General features: G+C 24.3%; 3 protein-coding genes across 13 annotated transcripts; 2 read left to right on the forward strand and 1 right to left on the reverse strand.

Annotated features, from left to right (window-relative positions):
* Positions 1–41: 41 nt before the first annotated feature.
* LOC108003813 (E3 ubiquitin-protein transferase MAEA) lies at positions 42–3,036 on the forward strand. The gene is made up of 5 exons (XM_017066325.3): positions 42–1,177; positions 1,399–1,801; positions 1,894–2,206; positions 2,320–2,629; positions 2,700–3,036. The coding sequence occupies exons 1-5, from the start codon at positions 1,139–1,141 to the stop codon at positions 2,799–2,801; spliced, it is 1,167 nt and encodes a 388-aa protein (XP_016921814.1). The 5' UTR covers positions 42–1,138; the 3' UTR covers positions 2,802–3,036.
* Positions 3,037–3,041: 5 nt separating this feature from the next.
* Positions 3,042–13,758, reverse strand: LOC108003812 (NADPH-dependent diflavin oxidoreductase 1). Of its 9 annotated transcripts, XM_062077458.1 has the most exons (16): positions 13,616–13,635; positions 13,346–13,446; positions 11,977–12,081; positions 11,752–11,831; positions 9,356–9,470; positions 8,023–8,064; positions 7,615–7,735; positions 7,461–7,542; positions 7,234–7,373; positions 6,935–7,080; positions 6,676–6,761; positions 6,450–6,596; positions 6,067–6,375; positions 5,789–5,991; positions 5,605–5,710; positions 3,042–5,059 (listed from the first exon to the last, which is right to left on the reverse strand). In XM_062077458.1, the coding sequence occupies exons 5-16, from the start codon at positions 9,450–9,452 to the stop codon at positions 5,024–5,026; spliced, it is 1,515 nt and encodes a 504-aa protein (XP_061933442.1). In that variant the 5' UTR covers positions 9,453–9,470; positions 11,752–11,831; positions 11,977–12,081; positions 13,346–13,446; positions 13,616–13,635; the 3' UTR covers positions 3,042–5,023. The 9 variants fall into 9 exon arrangements, with proteins under 9 accessions (XP_061933442.1, XP_028525525.1, XP_061933439.1 ...); XM_028669724.2 differs by lacking the exon at positions 8,023–8,064 and having other exon boundaries at positions 13,616–13,634; XM_062077455.1 differs by lacking the exons at positions 8,023–8,064; positions 9,356–9,470; positions 13,346–13,446 and having other exon boundaries at positions 13,616–13,758.
* LOC108003811 (ubiquitin thioesterase trabid) lies at positions 13,736–22,603 on the forward strand. 3 transcript variants are annotated; one of them, XM_062077461.1, is made up of 8 exons: positions 13,736–13,861; positions 15,425–16,457; positions 16,588–16,869; positions 17,068–17,269; positions 17,375–17,652; positions 17,724–17,953; positions 18,039–18,474; positions 18,573–22,603. In XM_062077461.1, exons 2-8 carry the CDS (start codon positions 15,682–15,684, stop codon positions 18,649–18,651), a joined length of 2,283 nt encoding a protein of 760 aa, XP_061933445.1. In that variant the 5' UTR covers positions 13,736–13,861; positions 15,425–15,681; the 3' UTR covers positions 18,652–22,603. The 3 variants fall into 3 exon arrangements, with proteins under 3 accessions (XP_061933445.1, XP_028525521.1, XP_016921812.1); XM_028669720.2 differs by lacking the exon at positions 13,736–13,861 and adding an exon at positions 14,813–14,954; XM_017066323.3 differs by lacking the exon at positions 13,736–13,861 and adding an exon at positions 14,919–15,061.
* Positions 22,604–22,898: the final 295 nt, after the last annotated feature.

Consider the following 22,898-nt stretch of genomic DNA (forward strand, 5'->3'; position numbering starts at 1 on the left):
TTTTTACAATAATTTTGAAATATAATTATATATTTCAAAATTATTATAATATAATATTATTAAAATTATTTTTTCTAAGATTTTTTTAATTGTTGCATTTAATAATAAATTAGATTATATTAATTTTATGTTTACACATAAATTTAGTTTTCTGATAGGATTATTAAACTGCTTCATCATGCTTGATATCAAGCATTTCAATTTAATATAACGAATTTATACATTTTTATAATGGAAAAATTATATACAAATGTTATGTATAATTTACTTTCAAAATTATAAAGTATTAAAATAACATATAAATATTATGGATATTTTAAAATAAATTTTTTTTTACAAGAAATGCACACGTGATTGTTTAAAGGTATTATTTACGTGAAATCTTATAATTTTAAAAATTATAATGAAAAATTATAATTAAAAACTCATTTATTTTTTATATAATGTTTTGTTAAATTTATAAAGGAACAGTTGTACATCACATTTTTAAAATATTCAACCACGCGTACGTTATAAGTATTTTCTATTCAATTGTGTTATACTTAACTTATATGTTCAAATTTTGTGATTGGTCAAAATTAAAAATTAATTTACTCCAATGACCAATCAAGAATGTCAAAAATCATTGACATGAATAAGATATAAGACATATGTTAAATAAAGTTATTGATATAAAGACAAATACGTGATTATTCTAATATTATATATTTCTTAATTCTTTTTATTGCTATAAATAATTGTAAAATAAATATTATTTTTGTACAAATAAAAATATATTTTTTAATTGATAATGAATATATCGTATGATTTAATTTAAGGATCATCCCTTATTTTCTATCGTTGATAGAGCCATCTACTGCAACGTTATATTACTAACGTTTTTATCATGCATAAACAAAATGATAATTATCTTTGTTAAAATACTACAAGAGATTCCACGATTCTTGAAGACAGTTTTTGTCAAAGTTGTTGTGTTCATTATTGTATATTTGTTTTTTAGTTTTGTGATTTGTATAAAAAGAGATACGCAATTATGATACATAATAGTAAAATATTTTAGTTTAGTGACACAATAAACATAAGTTTTTTCGGATTTTTAACTACAACTTTAACAACGCGTAGTTTGAGCATAACCAATATGTCAGACGTTAAAAGTCTCGAATATCCAACATTAAAGGTATTTGATATTTTGATATTTATTTTAACATTAAATTTTTTTAAATCCTTAATGAAACATTGACAAATTTTTATAAATTATTTATATTATTCAAAGCTAATTTTATATCTAATTTCTATTTTAATTTCTATTATTTTTAAATATATAAAAATTTTATTATTATATATATTTAAATTGAGAAATAATATAATATTCTAAACAATATAATATTCTATTTTTAGGTTCCTTATGAATTACTTAATAAAAAATTTCGTTTAGCTCAAAAAGTCATAGATAGAGAAGCTTCATATGTACAAACAGCTGCTAATGAATTAATGAAAGATAATAAAACATCTGTTCCTGCTGGGGAAATGAGCATATTGTTAGGAGGAGTTGTAGAGAAACTTCAAACTTTAAAGAGAAAAGCACAAGAATCTATTGCAGAAGAATTACAAGCAGGAATGGTTTGCAAAAGACGACTAGAACATTTAAAAGAACATGCTAATACTGCACCAAGTGTTGTGAATCAGTGGCGGCGACAAAGACTTGATAGAATGTTAATAGAATATTTCCTTCGTAAAGGTTATTATACAACTGCAACTAAATTAGCGGATAGTAGTGAGCTTAGAGATTTAACAAATATAGGTATGTTAATTGTTAATATTATTTATTATTAAAATAATATTATTAAAATCATAATAATAAATGATATTATTTATTTTATTTCATATTTTTAGATGTTTTTATGGTATCAAGAGAAGTTGAAGCATCTTTAGCAAATCATGAAACTGCAAGGTGTGTTGGATGGTGCTATGACAATCGATCTAAGTTAAGAAAATTAGGAAGTACTATGGAATTTAATTTACGTGTACAAGAGTTCATAGAATTAGTAAGACAAGATAGAAGGCTAGATGCTGTCAAACATGCTAGAAAATGTTTTACAAATTATGATGATTACCAGTTACAAGAAATTCAATGCTGTATGGGACAATTAGCATTTCCAGCTAATACATCTCTTAGTCCATATAAAGATCTGCTAGATGAAAAAAGGTAAAGGTTTTTTATTAAATTATTCTTTGATTCTTATTAAATTATTTATTATTAAAATTTAAACTTTTATATTTATTATTGTTATATCATATATTAATATATAATATTTACAGATGGGATAGATTAATTGAACAGTTCAGACATGAAAATTATAGACTTTTTCAATTAGCAAGTCAAAGTGTTTTTACAGTAGCATTACAAGCAGGTCTATCAGCATTAAAAACACCTCAATGTTATAGTGCAAATAAAGAAGGCAGAAATCCAAATTGTCCAGTGTGCAATGAAGCTCTCAATGAACTAGCAGTTCCATTACCTTTTGCTCATTGTTCACAGTCAAGACTTGTTTGCAGTATTAGTGGAAAACCATTAAATGAATATAATCAACCAATGATGATGCCAAATGGATATGTATATGGAGAACAAGTAAATAAATTTGTATTTTATAATATATAATTATTAATTTACTAAATTAATTCATAATATTTTATTTTAGGCATTGGAAAAAATGGCTCAAGAAAATAATGGTACTGTAATTTGTCCAAAAACCAAAGAAGTGTTTCCATATAAAAAAATAGAAAAAGTATACGTTATGTAATAATTATTGACTCAAACATAATTTGTATTATATCTGCGTTTCATATTATGTACCAATATTAACAAAAGGAATAACTTCTATTTTTAAGGAAATATTTTTTTGCAAATTTTCTTTATGATCATCTACTAGAATAAAATGTGATACAAACGAATAATGTGTGGAAAACGTTCTAGTTTTTCGATATAAAAAGATATACAAATTATTATTATAATGTAGTTGGATATTAAACATAAAATCTGATTTTTGTCCTTATTCATTTATTTAACATTATCTCTACAATAAATTGAACAATTAAAACAATTCCATAAATCTATATTTCAAGACATATTTTATAACCATTGAACTTTGAACTTTGTAAGTATATTACAATGATTTATATTTATATTTATACTTTGCATGCCCAAACATTTTAACATAACGTAAAACTTATATTAACATTAGTGTAAATCTGATTGCTATTTTGTTATATAATTTTTTCTTTCATTTTTATATAAAACCAGATGTACCATTTAAATATTTTTTCAATATAATAATTGTATATCTTAATGAAGAAAGCCTAATCTACTTAATGATATGCATTAAGCAATTTTAGATGAAACATGTTTATAAGTGAATCAATATAAAAATATCCTTTCTATGCTCTATCAGCTTTAAATTCAATGATCTTTCATTCATTGGTTTTACTGAATTTTATAATTTATTGTCTGAATTGCTTCATATAGAAGATTGTCCTTCTAGGAATTCGGATTCTAGGTTTTAGAATAAATTTTGTGGTCAATTTGGAGTGCAATATTTGAGGTAATTTAAGGTTTTTTGTTATAAAGATTTGTTTATAAATATGTGATTTTGATAATCAATTGAGAGCATAAATAGAAAATGTATAGAAATATTAGTTTTATATATGTGAATTAATAGAAATAGAGAGTAAACAGTATTATAAATAGTAAAACCATATGGCTTAGAAGATAGTGTACATAATAAAATAATGCTGAGATTTGTAATTGTCACATGTTATTACATGTGGAAGCACTTAGATAATATTTACAAATCTTAGTAAATTCATTCAACAAAAATTTAATGATGTATACTTTTTGTTTTTTATAATGAAAATATCATATGACCTATATGTACATATGAATTAATATAAGAATAATTTTAAATTTTATCACTTGTTAATATAATTTCGAATTTATTATATTTAATAATAATAACAATAAAATAGTATACATCAATAACAAAATAATGAAAATACATTTTTCATTTAATGTAAAACAATTTTATAAAACAGCATTTTATAAAATTAAGATAAAATTTAAATATATACATATATATATATATATATATATGTATAGAATATATACATATATAAATATATATTTTGTAAATATATGATATAAATGTTATATGAAATCTTATTGAGCTTATTTAAACATGCAATTTTGTGCTAGTATACACTGCCTTAATCTTTTTTTTAATATACAGCACATTAATTAAATAAAAGAATATAATAAGCTCAAAATATTATATATCATAAAAACATCTTTAAATAAAGAAAAAAGAATAATAATTAAAAATATAAAATAATATAGTGTAATTAGTATATATATTAAAACTGATGTTAATTAGAGCATTCTCAAATTATTTATATTTTATGATAATATTATGAGTTTTAAAACATTTTTAATTGTTTAAAATTGATTATGTCTAAAAATATAAAAAATAATAATTATATTTTAATATTTGTAAGTATTAATCATAAGTTGACCAAGAAAATTAATATAAAATTAATATATCAAAACATAAAACATAAAATGTATATTTTATAATGAGATTTTTAAAGATAACACAACCTCTTATATTACTCAAAGTAAAAGTATAATTTCATAAAATATAATAAAATAATTAAATTAAAGAAAAACTATTCTGTGTAAAATATTTATGTACCTTGATAAAAAAAGATATTATCGAGCTCTTTAAATGCATATATATGTATTTTGACAACACTGAATCTTTTAACTTACTTATTACAATTAGCACATTACTGAGCATTTAACAAAGAAGAAAATGATTTTCCATTTCCAACATCATCTTTGTCATCTAAATAGGACATAATTCAGTCCTAAGTTTTGTTAGTAAGAAAAGTTAATAAACCACAGTCTTATTATAAATTTGGTCTATATAAATAACAATTGTTAAATGTACAGATCTTTTATGTGCTTATTTTAGCGGCTTCGAATTAACTCATGTATGTGAAAAACCTATAAATAATATATGATTATTAAGGCTTATTGGTCCAATTTAGTAGTAATAGTTTCATTGGGGCAGTGATTAAACATTAATATTATTAATATGACAATAGTGCAATAACAGATTTCTATTTTTTGCTTTAAACTTTGAACAATTCATTATGAAATATTAGATTATATTAAATTTGACGATGTAAACTCGATTTTTGAGGTACTATTTAATATTCTGATTATCTCCCTTCCTTCATTTAAATATTATAACAAAAATTATTTTAAATATTAATTAAACAAATAAAAATTATTAATATTTTACTTTATGAATAATGATATAAATGATATAAGATTTATTTTCAGGTTCATTCTTCCAAGTACTGAAAAATCTATTAAAAATAAATAGTATAAATTCAAAATTGAATTGTACTTTATGTTCTCTAAACTCTAATTTTGTTTTTTTTATATTCCTTTGATTTTTCAATGTGAACATATTCAAAAATGGATTAATATTCTATCATTAAATCTTGTACACATTAAGATAATTCAAAAGATATATTTGCTACCAAAATAGGCATGACCATAGAAAACAATATTCCAGTAAAAATTCCTGTAATTAATGATGCTGCCCCAAACATGCCAGCTGTTGCCATATATTGAGAATCTACCATTCTAAAATAAAAGTTTCATCTCTAATATTTTTGTTATTAAAAATATAAAAAGAATTTTTTTTTATTTTATAAATCTCACCTTGGACAATACATCATAGATAAAGAAGAAAAGTAGCCACTACTTATTCCCATTGTAATGGCAATTAAAAAATAAATCCAATCATTATTAATGTATACTGGTAATGTTCTTAAAATACCTTTTGGTTTGTAATTACATAATAAAAACAATGGTATATACAAAATACGTAATGCAACTGGGATTATTAAATACCTCTTGCTAGGCTATGAGAAAAAATAATAAAAATTAGTAGTTATATTAAATATTTACTGAATTTTATGATAAAAAAATTGACTTACCCATTGAACCAATGATGCAATTGAACTACCAATTAGAGCTGTAATGTTGAATGTGAGGAAGCACATGACAGTACTATAATAATCTGGCGGAACTATGAAATTAGGATCCGAACTTATTATATCAGAATGAACAGATGGAAACAAAGAAAGAGTTACAAAAAATATAAAAAATGTATTGAAACACTGAGGAAAACACTGTTTGAATATTTTCCAATAAGGTAATGTATCATGTTTGCCTCTTGTACTATTTTCTAATTGTCTTTTATTTATTCCTTTTTGATGCAATAATTCACAATACCGGTAAAATCTCTACAATCAATAATAATTTATGTAAAAAATTAGTCTTAATTTTTAAAATTTATAATAAAAAATATAATTCTTACATTTATTGGAAGTGCAAAATAAGTATCAAAGCATGCAAGAAGAATAAACAATGCTGTTATAAAATAATATATTGCCGCAGTCCGAGCATTTGGTGCCATATATTGAGCGAGAAAATTAATTATTGCTGTAAATGTTCCACTTATATTCTGAAAATAATATGAAGAATAATCTAAATATGAATATATTATATAATTTTATCATATAATTGTACAAATTGATATTTACCGTGCCTAGAATAACAGCTCCTGTATATTTTGTAGGTAACTTTGCCACCATACCAAACACAGAGTTTTGGTAAATTCCATTAGCAGCTGAAAGATATTTCATAAATAAAGATTATTTAAATAAAAACAAATTTGAAAAAGTAAAAAAAAGTAAAAAATGAATGTACCTTAAAATAATTTTTTAATAAAGTATAATTTATTTAAAATATTATATAATTGACTCTTATTTTGGAATTTCTATAAAAATAATTTTATCTTACTGTTTAATATAATAACAGAAATCATGGTAATCCAGAAAAAGGCACCTGGCCAATCAGAGCTATCAGTCATTGCCAAAATAACGGTACATACAAATATTAAAACTTGTATGAAAATGCCCCATACTATACGTGTTGTCAAATTGCCACTAAAAGAATCAAAAAATTATATTCACAATTAAATATTAGTTTTTCATAAATTATCATATGATATAATAAATTAAAAAATAACTTTTTTAAAGATTAGATAGATAGATAACATATATAAAACATTAGATTGGAATTATTCAAAATATACACACCCAAATTGTATAAATACATTTAACCAATTAAATAATATATTTGGTATTTGTGCTGCAAATGCTAGGTATGAAAGAAAATTTGTAGCATAGTTTGTTTCAATCCCTGTATATTCCTTAGATAATTTGTAATTAACAAAATACTAAAAGAATAATTAAAAATTTATAACTTATATAAAATTAGTAAGATAAATATAAAAAAAATATATTTTAAAGAATATAATGCATACATTTTTTGCTGTTATGAACATGTTCCATGGCATCAAAATTCCAATTCCATGAAGTATCATTATGCAGAATATTATATTTAATCTAGAATAACATATGAACAAATGAAAATAAAATTTTTGATAAATTATATTAAAAATATGAAATTGTATTTACCTATCTTTGGGAGGATTTAATTCAAGCTCTGCTTGATCCATTGTAACTCCTTTAAAATTTAATTCATCATCAGGTCTACCTGTACCTTCCCAACCAGGAGAAAGACGTACAGGTTCAGTACCTATAAAAGCATTACAATTTATACATATATATATATATATATATATATATATCTTATTATTAGTAGAATAGTAGTACTTAGAACTATCTTAAGAATACTTTACTAATGCTTCAATTTGAAGCAATTTATTAATTTAGTGATCATAATACAAGCATTTTATATATACATTACACTTATATGATTTGATATTTATATCTTAAATTTATATAACAGAATGGAAAAAATATATATGCATTTATCTTAATAATATAAATATTATATTGTAAAAGAAAACAAACATTAATTACCAGTTGGAATTTTAAAAGTATTATATGAAGTTTTAATGTAACCTGAGGACAAAAACATTCATATATTGTATTCCATATCTGCTTAAATCATATTCCTGTGTAACATACATAATATTATGGATTGTATAATACATATTATTATTGTATAATAAAATATATAATAAAATATATAAATAAAAAAAAACATTATGGAATTATAAAACTAAATGAAAAAATTAAATACAAATAATATTAGAAAAATTTATGTTAAGAGGTTAATATTAATGATAAAATAATCTTAAATTTTATATATATATATATATTATTTTATAATATTTATATTTTATTTCATAATAAAATATATATTTATTAACATTTCTCATATATCTTGAGTTGACAAAAATTATATTTTACATAAAACAAAACATTTTAACATATATAACAAATGTATACAATACTTAATTTTTTATATTTTAATAGATAAATTATTTTTGTAAAAAATATTATAAAAATATTATAAAAATAAATAATACTTTAAAAATATTAAAAATATTATAAATAAAACTATTTTAATTTTTTATTTAGTATAAAAATTTGTATTATTTTATTTCATTGTATTATCATGTTATTATATCATGTTATTTTATTATATTATATATATTATATTATATATATTTATTATATATATATATAAAAATTTATTGATATATAAAAATTTATATGATAAAAATGATTTTTAAAAGACACATTTTTTTTTAATTTTTTTTAAAAATATTATTTATGCACTGCATAATAATAAAAAATTTCATAAGTTTTGATAAAAAAAAGCTTGAAATATTTTGTATATTTAGAAAAATATCTTTAATGAACCTTAAATATACATTATTAATAAATTGTATTAATTATTTATATTAATTTCTTGATAAAATAAATTAAATTATTAAAATAATAATTAAATTGAAAAAGTGCAAAATGATTTAATATTAAATAATTTCAATATAATTTAAAAATATACTAATTTAATAATTCATATATTATAATATACAATACATGAAAATAATATTCATACGTACATTTCATAATAAATATAAAAAAAAAATTATTTTTTTCAAAAATAAATTTGAATATCTCACAAAATATAATATTGAATGTCTAAAAAGTGAAATATGTAAATCTTCACTACCAAGAGACCGGTTTGGTAAAGTATTTGTAATGAAATTAAAAAAAAAATTCTCACTTCCAAAAAGGGTAAAAACTTTTAGCATTTAAAATAGAGTGAAACGGAAATAATTAATATTATAATATTCTTAAAGATAAAGAAAAAAACATGGGTAAGAAAAAAAGTAGTATATACCTTTCGCGGGTACGATGCGTGTTCCATTCGAATCTTTTAACAAAGTCTGTTCTTCGGGACCTACACTGAATTCCTTCTTTGTATAACTACCCGCCATTTTTTCACAGTTTTTAAACTTAAATCAGATTAAGAATAGTATAATGTTAAAAATTAATGCACTATGTATTATTTTTGTAGAAATAAATTTTCAATAATTATTTTGTCTGAATGCTGTTTCTGATTTATTAGGCGGACGGATGTTATTCAAAATTCAAATAATTATTAGAAAACTTGAATTACAAGGAAATGTTTAATTTGCATTTGTGGAGTTCTTCCAATTTTTCTTGGATTTCGATTCGGAATAAAAAACTTCACAAATTGATATTAATATTACTGCATATTCAATAATTAAAGCTTTACAGTTATGAATAGAACTGTTCTCCAACGTGCAAGACATACCATCTTTCTGCTTTATTTTTATAGGTTAAGATAAGATAGGGTTAGAGTTCGACAAGTGAGCTCCACACTGCGCGGAGATTCATGAACTAAGTTCGAGATGTTGCGATACGCGCGCAATGTTTAATATTTAAATTAACAAATAATTAAAAAAAATTTAGTATAATATATACAACTGATATATCTAATAGTAAAGCAATTATTGCTTCTTGATTGATATATGATAATGTATGATTAATTAACATATTGAATATTTCTATAGGAATATATAAAAAATAGTATGTATACATAAATTTTAATTTCGTATTATAAATACGAATTATAATTATAAATTGATCACATTGTAATTATTATAGATACACATAAAGATCATATGAAGATTATATATATTTTTTTAAATGCAATCAGAATGAACTTTTCGAAAAGTATATCTATATCTATATAAGTAATCTATCATTTTCAATAATTTTCAATATTTTATTAAAGATCATTTTGAGTAACTTTTATATATATATATTTGGCGATCGATTTTAATTTTCTTAAAGTTATATATAGAAGTATTTTTCACATTATGTATTAATATAATAAACTAATTAATTAAATAAGAAATATATTAGATTTTGATTTATATAAGAAGTTTTATATAAGAAGTTTGTTCTATATAAGAAGTCTGTTTTTATAAATATTTGTCATATTTGTTACGATTTTATAAAATAATCATAGAAATTATATCAGAATTCGAAATATATTATATTTTACACATAATTTCGCGTGAAGTTAAGACAGATTATAATATGTAATAATAGCTTGTTCACAAGATTTACAAGATATAAAATTATTCAGATGTAATTTTTCACAGAATTTATACGTGAAATAATTAGAAGAAAATAATATAAATTTTCTTTTTCAAAAGAATAGATATAAATATATTCTTTCTTTTTAATTATTGGAGTTTGATTTCTTATTTAATTTTTTATTTAACTTTGATTTAATTTATTTATTGAAATTCTAGGAATAAAAATATTCTAGGAAGCTTGCTAATCTTATAAATTTTTTATTTTCAATTAACAAACTTAAATAACAATATATTAATCTATAATAATGCTATTTTTTCATGAGTTATTATTTGATTTTGTTAATTGAGTTAAATAAGAAAATAGCTACTATAAGACAGCCATTTATCATAAAATATAATAATACATAATGTGAAAAATATGTTTGTTTATAACTCAAAAACAAAATTTAATTTTTGTGATACATATATAGAAAAATATAATTTAAAATAATATTTTTAACAATATATTACATTTAAATCATTGAAAATACATTTTTTAAAAAAATTTATCATAATTACATTTAAGAAAATATATATCATAATGATTTTTATATGTTTATTTACAGAAAAAGTAAATACACCAGATTATGTTCTTTTCGAAATCATTCAATTTTTGTTTGAATCATTTCTTACATTTCTTACAATTTACAAATAGATGTTTCATATTTATGAAATAATTAATTATTATATAAATTAATATTAGATATATTGATATATTTGGAATAATTCATATTTCTTTTACAAAAATTATTAACTTTTTTGTATTTAAAATTGGATATTTTTACATTTATGCAAATAAAGAAAATATAATTTATGATTATATTTTATATTTAGATATAAGAGAAATTATGGTTTTCATTTCATATTTAAATACAAAATATTTACTTTTAAATACTTTAAATATATTATATTATATTATATTTATATATATATAATTTTTAAAGTGAAAATCATGAATTTTTTTTTTTAAAATACTCTTATTAACTCCAAGTTTCAACTTGATATCGATTTTCATTTTCTAATCGTTTAATAAAATTTTCTGCATCTTTTTGAGTTGATTTAGTCATATCTTTGACTAAATTAATAAATTCTTCACGAACACAATTTGGCATATTTTTAGAATTACCTGCTAAATAAATGTTACCATTGTTACTAAGAAACTCCCAACAAAGTGTTTTCTGATCATGTATAATGTGCTGTACATATCTGAAATATTTATAAAAAATTATAAAAGTTACATAAAATGTAAATAATATATATAAATAATTTAATTTAATAAATAAATATAAATAATTTAATAATTACACAATTTACACTGTTTTATTATAAAATTAAAAAAAAATTAACTTACATTTTATGTTCTTGATCTCTGGAAAAGGCACAAAATAAATTTAAACCCTTTTCCAATGATAAATATTCAAAATCATCTTTGCAATGATAATCTTTTTCCTTGTTTCTACAACCAAAAAAAAGAATACAATTATTTAAATTGTCATTTAATGCAGATTTATCTAATAGAGCTGAACGAAATGGTGCAATTCCTGTTCCAGGACCAATAAATATCATTGGCTTATTATATTCAAATTTAAATGTTCCTTTCTGCACCCAAAATATTACTTTATCATTCTTTACTAAATTTGCTAACCAATTTGAACATAATCCATATCTTGGTTCTACTAATTTTGTCTTATATTTTACTACAGCCACCAAGAGATGAATTTCATTTTTAGTAATTCTTAAACTTGAAGCTATGCTGAAAGCACGAGGTTTTATGGGAGACATAATTTCAAATAATAGTTTTATATTTAATTTACTAGTTGTATAAGGAAAGTCTGCAAATAACTCTAAAATATTTCTTTTTGGTCTATTAATATAATTATAGAGTTCTTCTTGACCATTTGCCGTTGTAAATTCATATAACTTTTCTTTTTCTAATTTATTTTCACTGATAAAAAATAATAGTTGCATTGTAGATCTACGTGGTTTAAAGCTTAAATCCCAGTACTGTTCTACAATTTGATATAGAGTTAGTGTTTGTTTTAAAACAATAGGTACTTTAATTTCTTTTTCAGATACTTGAATTAATATATTTGGATTTAATTGTACATTATTTTCATTGAATATATTGAAAAATCTTTCAATTTGTTTTTGAGAATTTTTAGGTCTAATATATATTATATCTCCAGGTTGATAATTAATGTTATCTGATTGAAATTTAATTAATCTAACATCTTGAAAATGATCTTGTGCTGTAGTTCTTACATTTTCAATTATTGTACCTACTTTAATTTCATTATTTGTATATATTTCTTCCATAAAAATATCATGAATTGAATAATATTCATTATTTAAAGAATTTTTACTTATTTCAGAAATATGAAATTTTTCAATTATGTTATTTTTATTATTCTCTGTAATTATATCTGTTGTAGAAATATTAAATGTATTATTAATTTTCATCCACATTTGTTCTAACCATGGATCGACAACAGCATCTATTCCTAAATCATGTTGATCATCTGCTAATCCAAGAGGTACTAATTCCTTTGCTCCTAATTGCATTAATCTTTTGTTTAATTTTTTTGCTGCAAAATTAAATTTTTGATAGGAACTGTCACCTAAACCTAATATTCCATAATTTAAATTAACAAGCAATGTAGTTGGCAGATTTTTTCGTAATAGAAATCTCCAAAATTGTCTCATATTATTAGGAGGATCACCTTGACCTGTTGTTGCAACTACAAATACTATTATTTTTTCTGAATCGAGATCTTGTATATTATAATCATTCATTGCAGAGACATTACTTTCTAATCCTTTTCTGAAATAAACAGATTTTTGTAATAAAACTCGTTATAATTACTATTTTTAATTATGAAATAAAAAATGAATAATAAACAAATTTTCTAATAATTAATAATTTCAAACTTTCTAATTGCGAAATAAAATATATTTCTATGTACATAATAAAGGAAGGACAATAACAAAACCTTTTGGCATTTTTCCAAATTTGTTCAGCCACATCTTGTGCAGTACCTGTCTCACTACCATACAATATTGTAATTTTCATGTTTACTATGAAAAATTTTTTAATGTGAATCTTTTCGAAAAGAATATTTTATCATCAATGATTTCAAGACACCATTGTATTAGCAATTTTCAGTTGATGTACTGTGACGTCATTGGTCATTCAATACACGATATCTGGAGAAACATACGTAAATTTTGTGAACAGGGTATGTAAATTATAAAAATAATAAAATTTTTTTTCCGCATTAAATATATTTCACATATGGTAACGATCTTACTTAATCAAATGTCAAGGATAGGTGTCTAGGCTAAGTCCCATTTGGCGCTTGGCCCAAGATATTTATAAATAAAAAATAGTTTTCCGTGTACATTGTACGAACAAATGGTTTATCATAAATATCATACACCTTAATCATCGTTAATTATTAGAAGATTCAATATACTATGTAACTTCAATAAATTATCATAATTTTAAACATTAAAAGTAATTGAATGTTTTGAAATCGATATAAAAATGTAAAAAATTAAAATGAGAAAAGTTTGCAATACATCTTAAAAACCGGAAACTGATATGATCCTATCAGTGTAACCATAATATAAAATGTTTAAAACTATTTATTATATTTTATAACCAAAATATCTATGTATAAATTCTAATTATCTTTATGAATAAGTTAATTTAAAATAAATAAACGACTGCTAATTAAAATCCTTATGAATGAATTACGTGATATAACTGCGTATGAAATGTCGACTTTTCATAAATAAAATGATGTTGGTAGCATTGACATCTGTTTGCGAATGATTGTCAAAACCTATTTTCTCAACGAAGTCCGCAGTTTTGCATGCTAGTTCGTAGGAAAACATCATGACTGCGTTCGATTCGTAGAAAGGAAAGAGGCGCAAAGTGCAGCCGTGAGAAAGATAGCGCATCTGTTTTTGAGGAGTGAGTGAGTGCAGAGAAAGGTTTCTCGTCTCGTTTCGCTCGTCGCGTTTCACCCGTTCGACGAGTGACGTGCCTCGGGTCTTCGTCGGTAGGGAAAAAGATTATTTCGATTTTAACGCAGAGAGAAGACGCGGGCTTTCGTCCTCGCGAAAAATTTACTACGCGATCGTGTCTTAACCTTTTCTATTGTTAAATGTGATTAAAGTGTGGGCTGTTGGCCGTAGTGTGTGATTTCTGCGACCCACGATTGTCCTCTCGTCACTTTCGCAGCAATCGACCGATGCATAGTACTTCGATGGAGCTTATTCGCGCGTGACAGCAACTTTCGGGACACCAGGCTCGACATTTGCCAGGTAGTCCCAATTCCGATTTACCACGTGTATCAGCTTTGCATTATTTTGAAAATTGTGTTCACATTTTTCTTTGACGCGACGCTTGCACGATATAAAAGCGGCCAGAGGTCAGTCACATTTTAAACTTTGGTTACAGTTTACCGCGTTTTGAAATGTTTAGCCTTGTCAAGGAATTCAGTATCGGGTTTCTTTAGAAACGTTCTTTATATACTCTTCGCACACTGTCATTATTCTTACATTTATTATATGTATTATTTGTATGTGATTAATATTTATCTATGTAAATAAATTGCCTCTTAATAAGTTTTTTTTATTTTATGTTATTTGTGGATATAAATTTTTTGTTAAGAGTACAAAATTATTTATGTTAATAAAATTGATACTTATTTTTATTTAATGATATATATATTTATTTGTATATGTCATGTTATTTTTCATTAGTCATACCTTTTCTTTTTTTTTCTTTACAGATTTTGGTAGCTGTCTACATTTACATTATTGTGGCAGCTTTTATTTTCTTATATATGATCAACATGTATACCACATGACATGAACTTCATTCTATGACAAGTACATAATATCATTAATATTTATGGAAATTATCTTTGTCACATTTTATGACATAAAATATGAAAAATTTTATTACTAAATGCAATAACAATTTAACAAGTATTTAATGTAATTTTTGACATCACATTTATGCTTTATAAATACTTTTAAATAGTGTATGAACACACATTGTCTATGCATTAAAGACAATAGTATTTACATAATAAAGGGCCATATAGAGAAAATGAATAGCAGGCTTGAAGAACAAGAATCAAAATGGACATGTGAATATTGTACATATGAGAATTGGCCTTCATCATTGAAATGCACTATGTGCAGAGGTGCCAAACCTTTATTAGGGGAGGATATTTATCGCCTACGAGATCCAAGTCCACAAAGGTCTGGATCAAATGTTGCATCTGGTCCAGTAACTCATTTAAGCCCAACAGATTCTTTCAATCTTAGTTCTCAAAATGTTCCATTGGGAAAATGGTCATGTGCAATGTGTACCTATCTTAATTATCAAAATACCACACGTTGTGTTCAGTGTGGAAATAGAAAACCTACGGGTCTTAATCAATCAATACACTCTATAGCCTCAAATTTGCATGAACACCTAGCACCTCTTAGGCTAGGAGATCCTCCACCAAACTCAGGATCAAATCCTCCTCCAATAAACTTACATCCAGAAAGATATTATAATTTACAAGCTAATTTACATCCTGAGAAGTGGTCTTGTCTTGTGTGTACTTATGAAAATTGGCCAAAAGCCACAAAATGTGTGATGTGTGGTAATCCTAAAGAAAAAGATAGAAGAGATAGAACAACTAATAACATGGGTGTTATTTTACCAAGCCCAGAAAGAGATCATAGCCAACGAAACTTACCTTCTCCACCTCATGCACCATATATTCATCAAACCCAAAGAGATGAAAATTTGGCAGTAGGACGAAGGTAAATTTATTTTTTATATTTCCTTAATAATAATTCTTTTTTTATATTTCTATATATGATAATTAATAATTAATGAGAATATTTTAATAGAATTAGAAAAAAATATACTATAAATTTTTTTGTATTGTAGGAATTCACATAGATATCCTGATAGCAGAAATGATAATATATCAACTCCTCAATCCCCTAATAATTGTGACTATGAGCGTAGACTAAAACAATTAAGGCGTCACACTGATTGGTGCTGGTTAAATGCGTGTCTTGGAATTGTGGAAGGTGATAATGCTCCTGTTGAGGCTTATTTGGCAAGTGGTGGTGATCCTGCTCGTCAATTGACGCATTCAGAAGTTCTACTTCTAAATAGAAGTAGTGCTTTTGATGTTGGACATACCTTAGTACATTTAGCTATTAGGTTTGTGAGAAGTAATATAATTTTTCGCAATGAATTTCTTTGTTGTTTTAACTTATTTTATGTATATTAATAATTATATGTATATTCTTTGGCTATATGCCAATTTATACATTACACATAGCAAAATAAATCAATTATCATCAAAGAAAGACAAAATTTTTGAATTGTTTTTTATATAATTTATGATATTTTTAACAGATTTCAAAGAGAAGATATATTAGCAACATTATTATCACAAATTGAAGGTTCTGGATCTGGAGTAAAAAGAGTACCAAGTTATGTTGCACCAGATTTGGCTGCTCAAATACGCAGACATGTCACTACTAGTATCCGGCTACGCAAGGGTTCTTTCCCATGTTATTTCGTCACTGATATAGCTACATTTGCTTTGCCTGCTGAGGTTAATATGACTTAATATTTTTTTCAGAATATTATGGGATATTAGTGTTAAAAATATTCATTTCTAATAAATTATATAAATTACAAATGAAAAATAAATTATTAGGTTGAAGATTTACCAAGTATAGTGCAAGAACAAATGTTGGAAGAATTATTAGATAAAGAAGCTCAACAACAATTAGAAGGTGGTGGAGGAGAACCACCAGCATTAAATTGGTCTTTAGAAATTACTGAACGTTTAGGAAGTCGCTTACATGCACTTTGGAATAGATCTGCTGGAGATTGTTTATTAGATTCTGCAATGCAAGCTACTTGGGGTGTTTTCGATCGAGATAATGCTTTAAGAAGAGCTCTTGCTGATTCTTTACAACAAGCTGGTCAATTGTAAATAATTTTTATAATATTTTCGGTTATTGTTTTACAAATATTATAGCAACATATTTTTATTAATCTAGTTTTTATCCTCGATGGAGAGAATATGAAGCCTCTCAAGCATCTAGAATGTTGGATTTTACGTTAGAAGAAACTCAGTGGCAAGAAGATTGGGAAAGTTTATTAGCAACTGCTGCTCAACCAGGAAGTGCTTTAGAACAATTACATGTATTTGCACTTGCCCATATTTTGAGACGACCTATTATCGTTTATGGAGTTAAATATGTTAAAAGTTTTAGGGGTGAAGACATAGGTAGACATATGTTATGATAAATATAATTTAATATATAAAAATTATATTATTTTATTATAATATTAAATAAAATATTTTCATATAGGTTATGCAAGATTTGAAGGTGTTTATCTTCCACTTTTATGGGAGCCTTCATTTTGTATTCGATCACCTATTGCTTTGGGTTATACACGTGGTCATTTCACGGCTTTAGTTCCAATCGAACCATATACATCAACTAGAATACCACCTCTTTCGTCTCACGGTGGTGTAGGCTTGGGTGGTGGTAATGGTCCACTGCAACAGCTACAAATTCAAATGCAAACTACATTCATGCCATTAATGGATCGAGAACATAAACTTTTACCAATACATTTTCTAAGTCCGGAAGAAGTTGGTCGAGAAGAATCTATTTTAAAGGAATGGCTTGATGTATGTAGAACTGAAGGTGGTATTCTTGTTGCGCAACAAAAACTACACAAGAGACCATTATTAGTAGCACAAATGCTAGAAGAATGGCTAAATCATTATCGAAGACTCGCGTAAGTAATATTTATTTACGTAAGATATATCAATATATTAATATTTTTTTGATTACTTGCATATAGATATCCAAATTGTTTACTTTTTACTGTTACAGTCAAACTAACAACGCACCTTTTTTGAGACCAGCAGTTTTACAAGATTACAGTAGCGATGGAGATACAGAAGATGAATAACAAGGTGCAAGATTAAGTTATTAAAATTCAGCCGAGAAGACTTTTTTCAGAATTTTCTCAAAACTAATTGTAACACAAGATCTCAGAGATTCACAGTTTTCTGAATATAGCAGAAAAAAGTTTATGAATGTTATGATACACACATTCATTGGCAATGTATCATCTTTGAATGATTTTTGTACATTAATATTGGTTATTGAATTATTGACGTCTAAAATCTTACCGATTCATAATATTTAATTATATCGGACGTTTATTCATTTTTACGAGTAGTTGCTATATTATTTTATTGTTACTTAATCACGAGACTACACAATAAGTAGTTCTGTTGCCAAAGTGCGGTTCTGGGTATCAAAGCAGTAAGTGAACGAACGAAATTTTGTTACGGCTAATAGTGTTTTAATTAGAGTTAGTTTTTTTTCTCGATAAATTTGATTATTATCGAGGATATATAATATTAATTTTCACAATATTTTTATAACTAAAAAGTTATTAAACTATTGTGATCTTAATATTAATAAGAGTTCCTTTAACATGCGGCGATTAAGGTAAAGTGATCAATTTATATTATCTTTCATTTGAATGCATTCATATCCATCAATAAAAATCAGATAATAGTAGAATTCATTTTCATGAATTTGCATCTTCATATCACTTTCATAAGAATCAATAGTATTAAAGTCATTTCTCCGAAATTTTCATAACATAAAAATTAGAAAAATATAAATCCAAGGCAAAGTTTTTAATTTCTAACACTCATGTAATTAATACAGGATTATTTTTTTTATTTAAAGGAAAGAATGCGATATTCAATGTATCATTTAATATTATTAATTCCATTGTAATTTCTCTGAGTTTCTTGGAGTTAAGAATTGGTGAACTACAAGTTAAACATAATGTTGGTTTAAAATATGTAGACTTTTCTACTTCTCGGTATAATGGATTATCAATTTCAATAAAATTGAGTCCAATTTATAGTCTCGTTAAATATAGGATTAGATTCCTATTCCTCATTGTTAAGAAATGTGATTTGAATCATTAACTGTTTTAAATTTAAAAATTTCATTATGGAGTAAAGAGAAAAATTATATTTAAATTATAATTAAGCAGAATATTTGTGTAGAAAATATTGGACTTGTTTTTTGGTTGCTTTTATAAAATATGATATAAAAATTTGTACAAAATACATCAGCGTTGTCGCATATAGAAGGTAAACAAATTAAGAGCAAAAGGATTTTTGTTCTTTATTATGAAAAGAAAAAAAAATAATAAAAATAAAAAAGGGGAAGAAATATTCGATAAAAAATGTAAATTAGAAAATTTATAAAGGTATAAGTATATGTATATTGGTCGCAATTTTTGTCTGATCATACGTGTGAAAGTACTCAGAGATTCTGGTACGGATCATGTGATTTTTAAGATAAGTAAACCTAAGGGCTGAAAAAAAATTCTATAATCGTCCTTGGATCACTTGTTAATTCTGAGCTGTGTTAATATTAATATAAAAAGAGAGATGCGAAGTTGAGTTACAACGACACTTTTCTCTAATTAGAGATAGGCGCAGCGTTGTACTTTTTCCGTGGCTGCTTCCGATATATATATATATATATATATATATATATATATACACATACACACATATACATACATACATATATATATATATATATATAAACATATATATAAAGTACGAATTAAGTTGTACTTTTTCCTGTGTGAAAGAAGAAGAAGAAAGTATAAAATAAGAAGAAGAAAAATAGGAACAAGATAAAAATAATAAGATCAACATTGTGCGAGTGGCTTAATCGTACACAATAAGTCATCATAAATTAACATATAGCAGTACAATAGAACTTTTATAAAACAAGGAGATAAAAAAAGAAAAAATAACTATGAAAACAGAGTAATAAGTAGTATAGGTACTATTTAGTACCAAGCTATAAAACTGGTATGCACACGCACGCGCACGCGCGCGCACACACATACACATACCACACATAACGCGCGCGCGCGGATATACTGTATATGTATGTGTGTGTGTGTATATATATATATATATATGTATATATACATCATGTATACATATGCTATAATACGAGGTCAAGAATGGATAAAGATTTAATGGTAACTAGCTCGGCCAAATAATGAACCCTAATCAAAAAAGTACAAAAAATCGTAAGAAGGAAATGGTAACATTTCTTTCTAATGAAAACATGTTATTATTACACATGTGGTATCGCTTAAAGTTTAGTCTCGTTTTTACTAATTCTAATGTAGTTTCTAGTCCTTTTTAGCACTGTCGTTTTTCATAATCACACGCGAAGCATGTGATTATTGCGAGATTATCCGAAAGGCTCGAAGGTTATTCGGATAGAAAGATGTTTCACAAGTCAATTCCAAAAAAAAAAAAAAAAAAAAGAAGAAAAAAAAAGAAAAAAAATTAAAAATAGATAAAAAAAAAAAGAGAAAAAAATGAAGACAAATTTTTAACGAAGTAACGTCATGTCGAAAAAGTAACGATTTTATTGCTATTGTTATATTTTTTTTTTCTTCCATTTTTATTTTTCTTCTTTATTTTTATTTTTTTCATGTTCTTATTGTTAATGCGAATATAATGCTAAATGATCATCTTTTTATTTGTTTTGAATAGAAGGAAAAAAAAACAATTTTTGCGACATGACGTCACACGTGGTGAAATTATAATGTAAAAAGAAGATCAACAAAAAAAAATGATGCTCTGGTGGTGTATTTTCTTTCCCTCATTAACATGTAAGTGTTTCTCGCTCGTGTTGCCAGAATTAACTCTCGGCAGGTGATAAAAAGAAATAAAAAGAAAAAAAAAATAAAGATTTAAGAATTTAATTAAAATCAGATAGAAGTCTATATTAATATAGAATATATAAAATAGATTATATTATATAATATATCAATGTACAATAATTCTAAATGACGATTTATATTATTATTATAATTATTATGATTATCATTATATATCATTGTCATCATCATCATCATCATCATCATCATCATCATCATCATCATCATCATCATCACCATCATCACCACCACCACCACCACCACCACCATCACCACCACCACCACCACCACCATCATCATCATCATTGTCATCATCATCATCATCATTATCATCATCATTATCATTATTATTATTATTATTATTATTATTATTATTATTATTATTATTATTATTATTATTATTATTATTATCATTATTAAATCCGTAAGAAGAATTATCGAAGTGGATTAATCAAATTTATGTTACTTCATGTCCTTTGATCCCGATGATTATATATGTGAAATATTTTTAATTAATTGATCTGATTTAGAAATTTTCTACGTATAAGATAATTTCCTAATTCGATTCTTCGATGCAATAAATATTGGCAATATTAAAAATATGATTTTTCTTTAAAATACATAATTAAAAATAATAAACATACTGCATCAAGGGATCTATTGACCATCTAATTGATCATCATCGATATTTATAATTGATCAATGATCGTTTAATTTTGAAATTTTTTTGTATTTTTAAATATATTTTGTTTTTGTTTTTACAAAACAAAAAAATATATGATACTGTATTAAAACTATTTTCTTGTCACAAGAACCATTGACTGTGACTTTATTAAATAGTATTATCATCTTCTACGTCCGATTGACCAAAATGATCTTTCAATATTGTACATTTTGTTACTCGTGTTTAACAATTTTAGCGAAAAAAAAATCATTCGAATAATTGTGTATATAATTATCACAAAGAAAGACAATCTCACGATACACGATATTCGTTGTAATCTAATTGATGTACTTACGTAAGCAATCGAAAGGACTTACGTAAAAACTAATCAAATGCAGCGAATCGCTGTTCTCATTATTATTGTAAAAATGTTTGTTTGGGAATTTTTTTAAATTTTATTTCCTTTTTCTCTTTCTCTTGTTTTTCTTCCTTTTTGTTTTTTTTTTGCCTCCCCATCCATTATTTTTCGTTTTTTTCTTTTTTTATTATTATCATTACATTATACATATGTATAATAATTATTGAAGTAAAATTCTCTTTAATCGATTTTTTTAAATAGTATTTTATTAATAAATGAACGAGATGCAATTTCAAATTGCAGTTGTAAACAGTGGTAAAGTATTAAATGACGAGAATTCCATTATAAATCACGTTTCATCAATGTTTCAAATACGAAATTTAAGAATTATTTAGAATGTCCAAAAAG

The sequence above is a fragment of the Apis cerana genome, linkage group LG7 (genome assembly GCF_029169275.1).
Source record: "Apis cerana isolate GH-2021 linkage group LG7, AcerK_1.0, whole genome shotgun sequence".
NCBI lineage: Eukaryota > Metazoa > Arthropoda > Insecta > Hymenoptera > Apidae > Apis > Apis cerana.

Excerpts from the sequence above, each read along its gene's own strand:
- LOC108003813 (XM_017066325.3), top strand. The coding sequence starts at position 1,139 with ATGTCAGACGTTAAAAGTCTCGAATATCCAACATTAAAG. Across the intron at positions 1,178-1,398 it reads TCGAATATCCAACATTAAAG|GTTCCTTATGAATTACTTAA; the intron begins GTATTTGATATT and ends TTCTATTTTTAG. Across the intron at positions 2,630-2,699 it reads GATATGTATATGGAGAACAA|GCATTGGAAAAAATGGCTCA; the intron begins GTAAATAAATTT and ends ATTTTATTTTAG.
- LOC108003812 (XM_062077453.1), bottom strand. The coding sequence starts at position 13,695 with ATGAAAATTACAATATTGTATGGTAGTGAGACAGGTACTGCACAAGAT. Across the intron at positions 7,374-7,460 it reads TGTTCATAACAGCAAAAAAT|TATTTTGTTAATTACAAATT; the intron begins GTATGCATTATA and ends TTATTCTTTTAG. Across the intron at positions 6,376-6,449 it reads ATTTTGCACTTCCAATAAAT|AGATTTTACCGGTATTGTGA; the intron begins GTAAGAATTATA and ends TATTGATTGTAG.
- LOC108003811 (XM_062077461.1), top strand. The coding sequence starts at position 15,682 with ATGAACACACATTGTCTATGCATTAAAGACAATAGTATTTACATAATA. Across the intron at positions 17,653-17,723 it reads TTACAACAAGCTGGTCAATT|TTTTTATCCTCGATGGAGAG; the intron begins GTAAATAATTTT and ends TTATTAATCTAG. Across the intron at positions 18,475-18,572 it reads AATCATTATCGAAGACTCGC|TCAAACTAACAACGCACCTT; the intron begins GTAAGTAATATT and ends TTACTGTTACAG.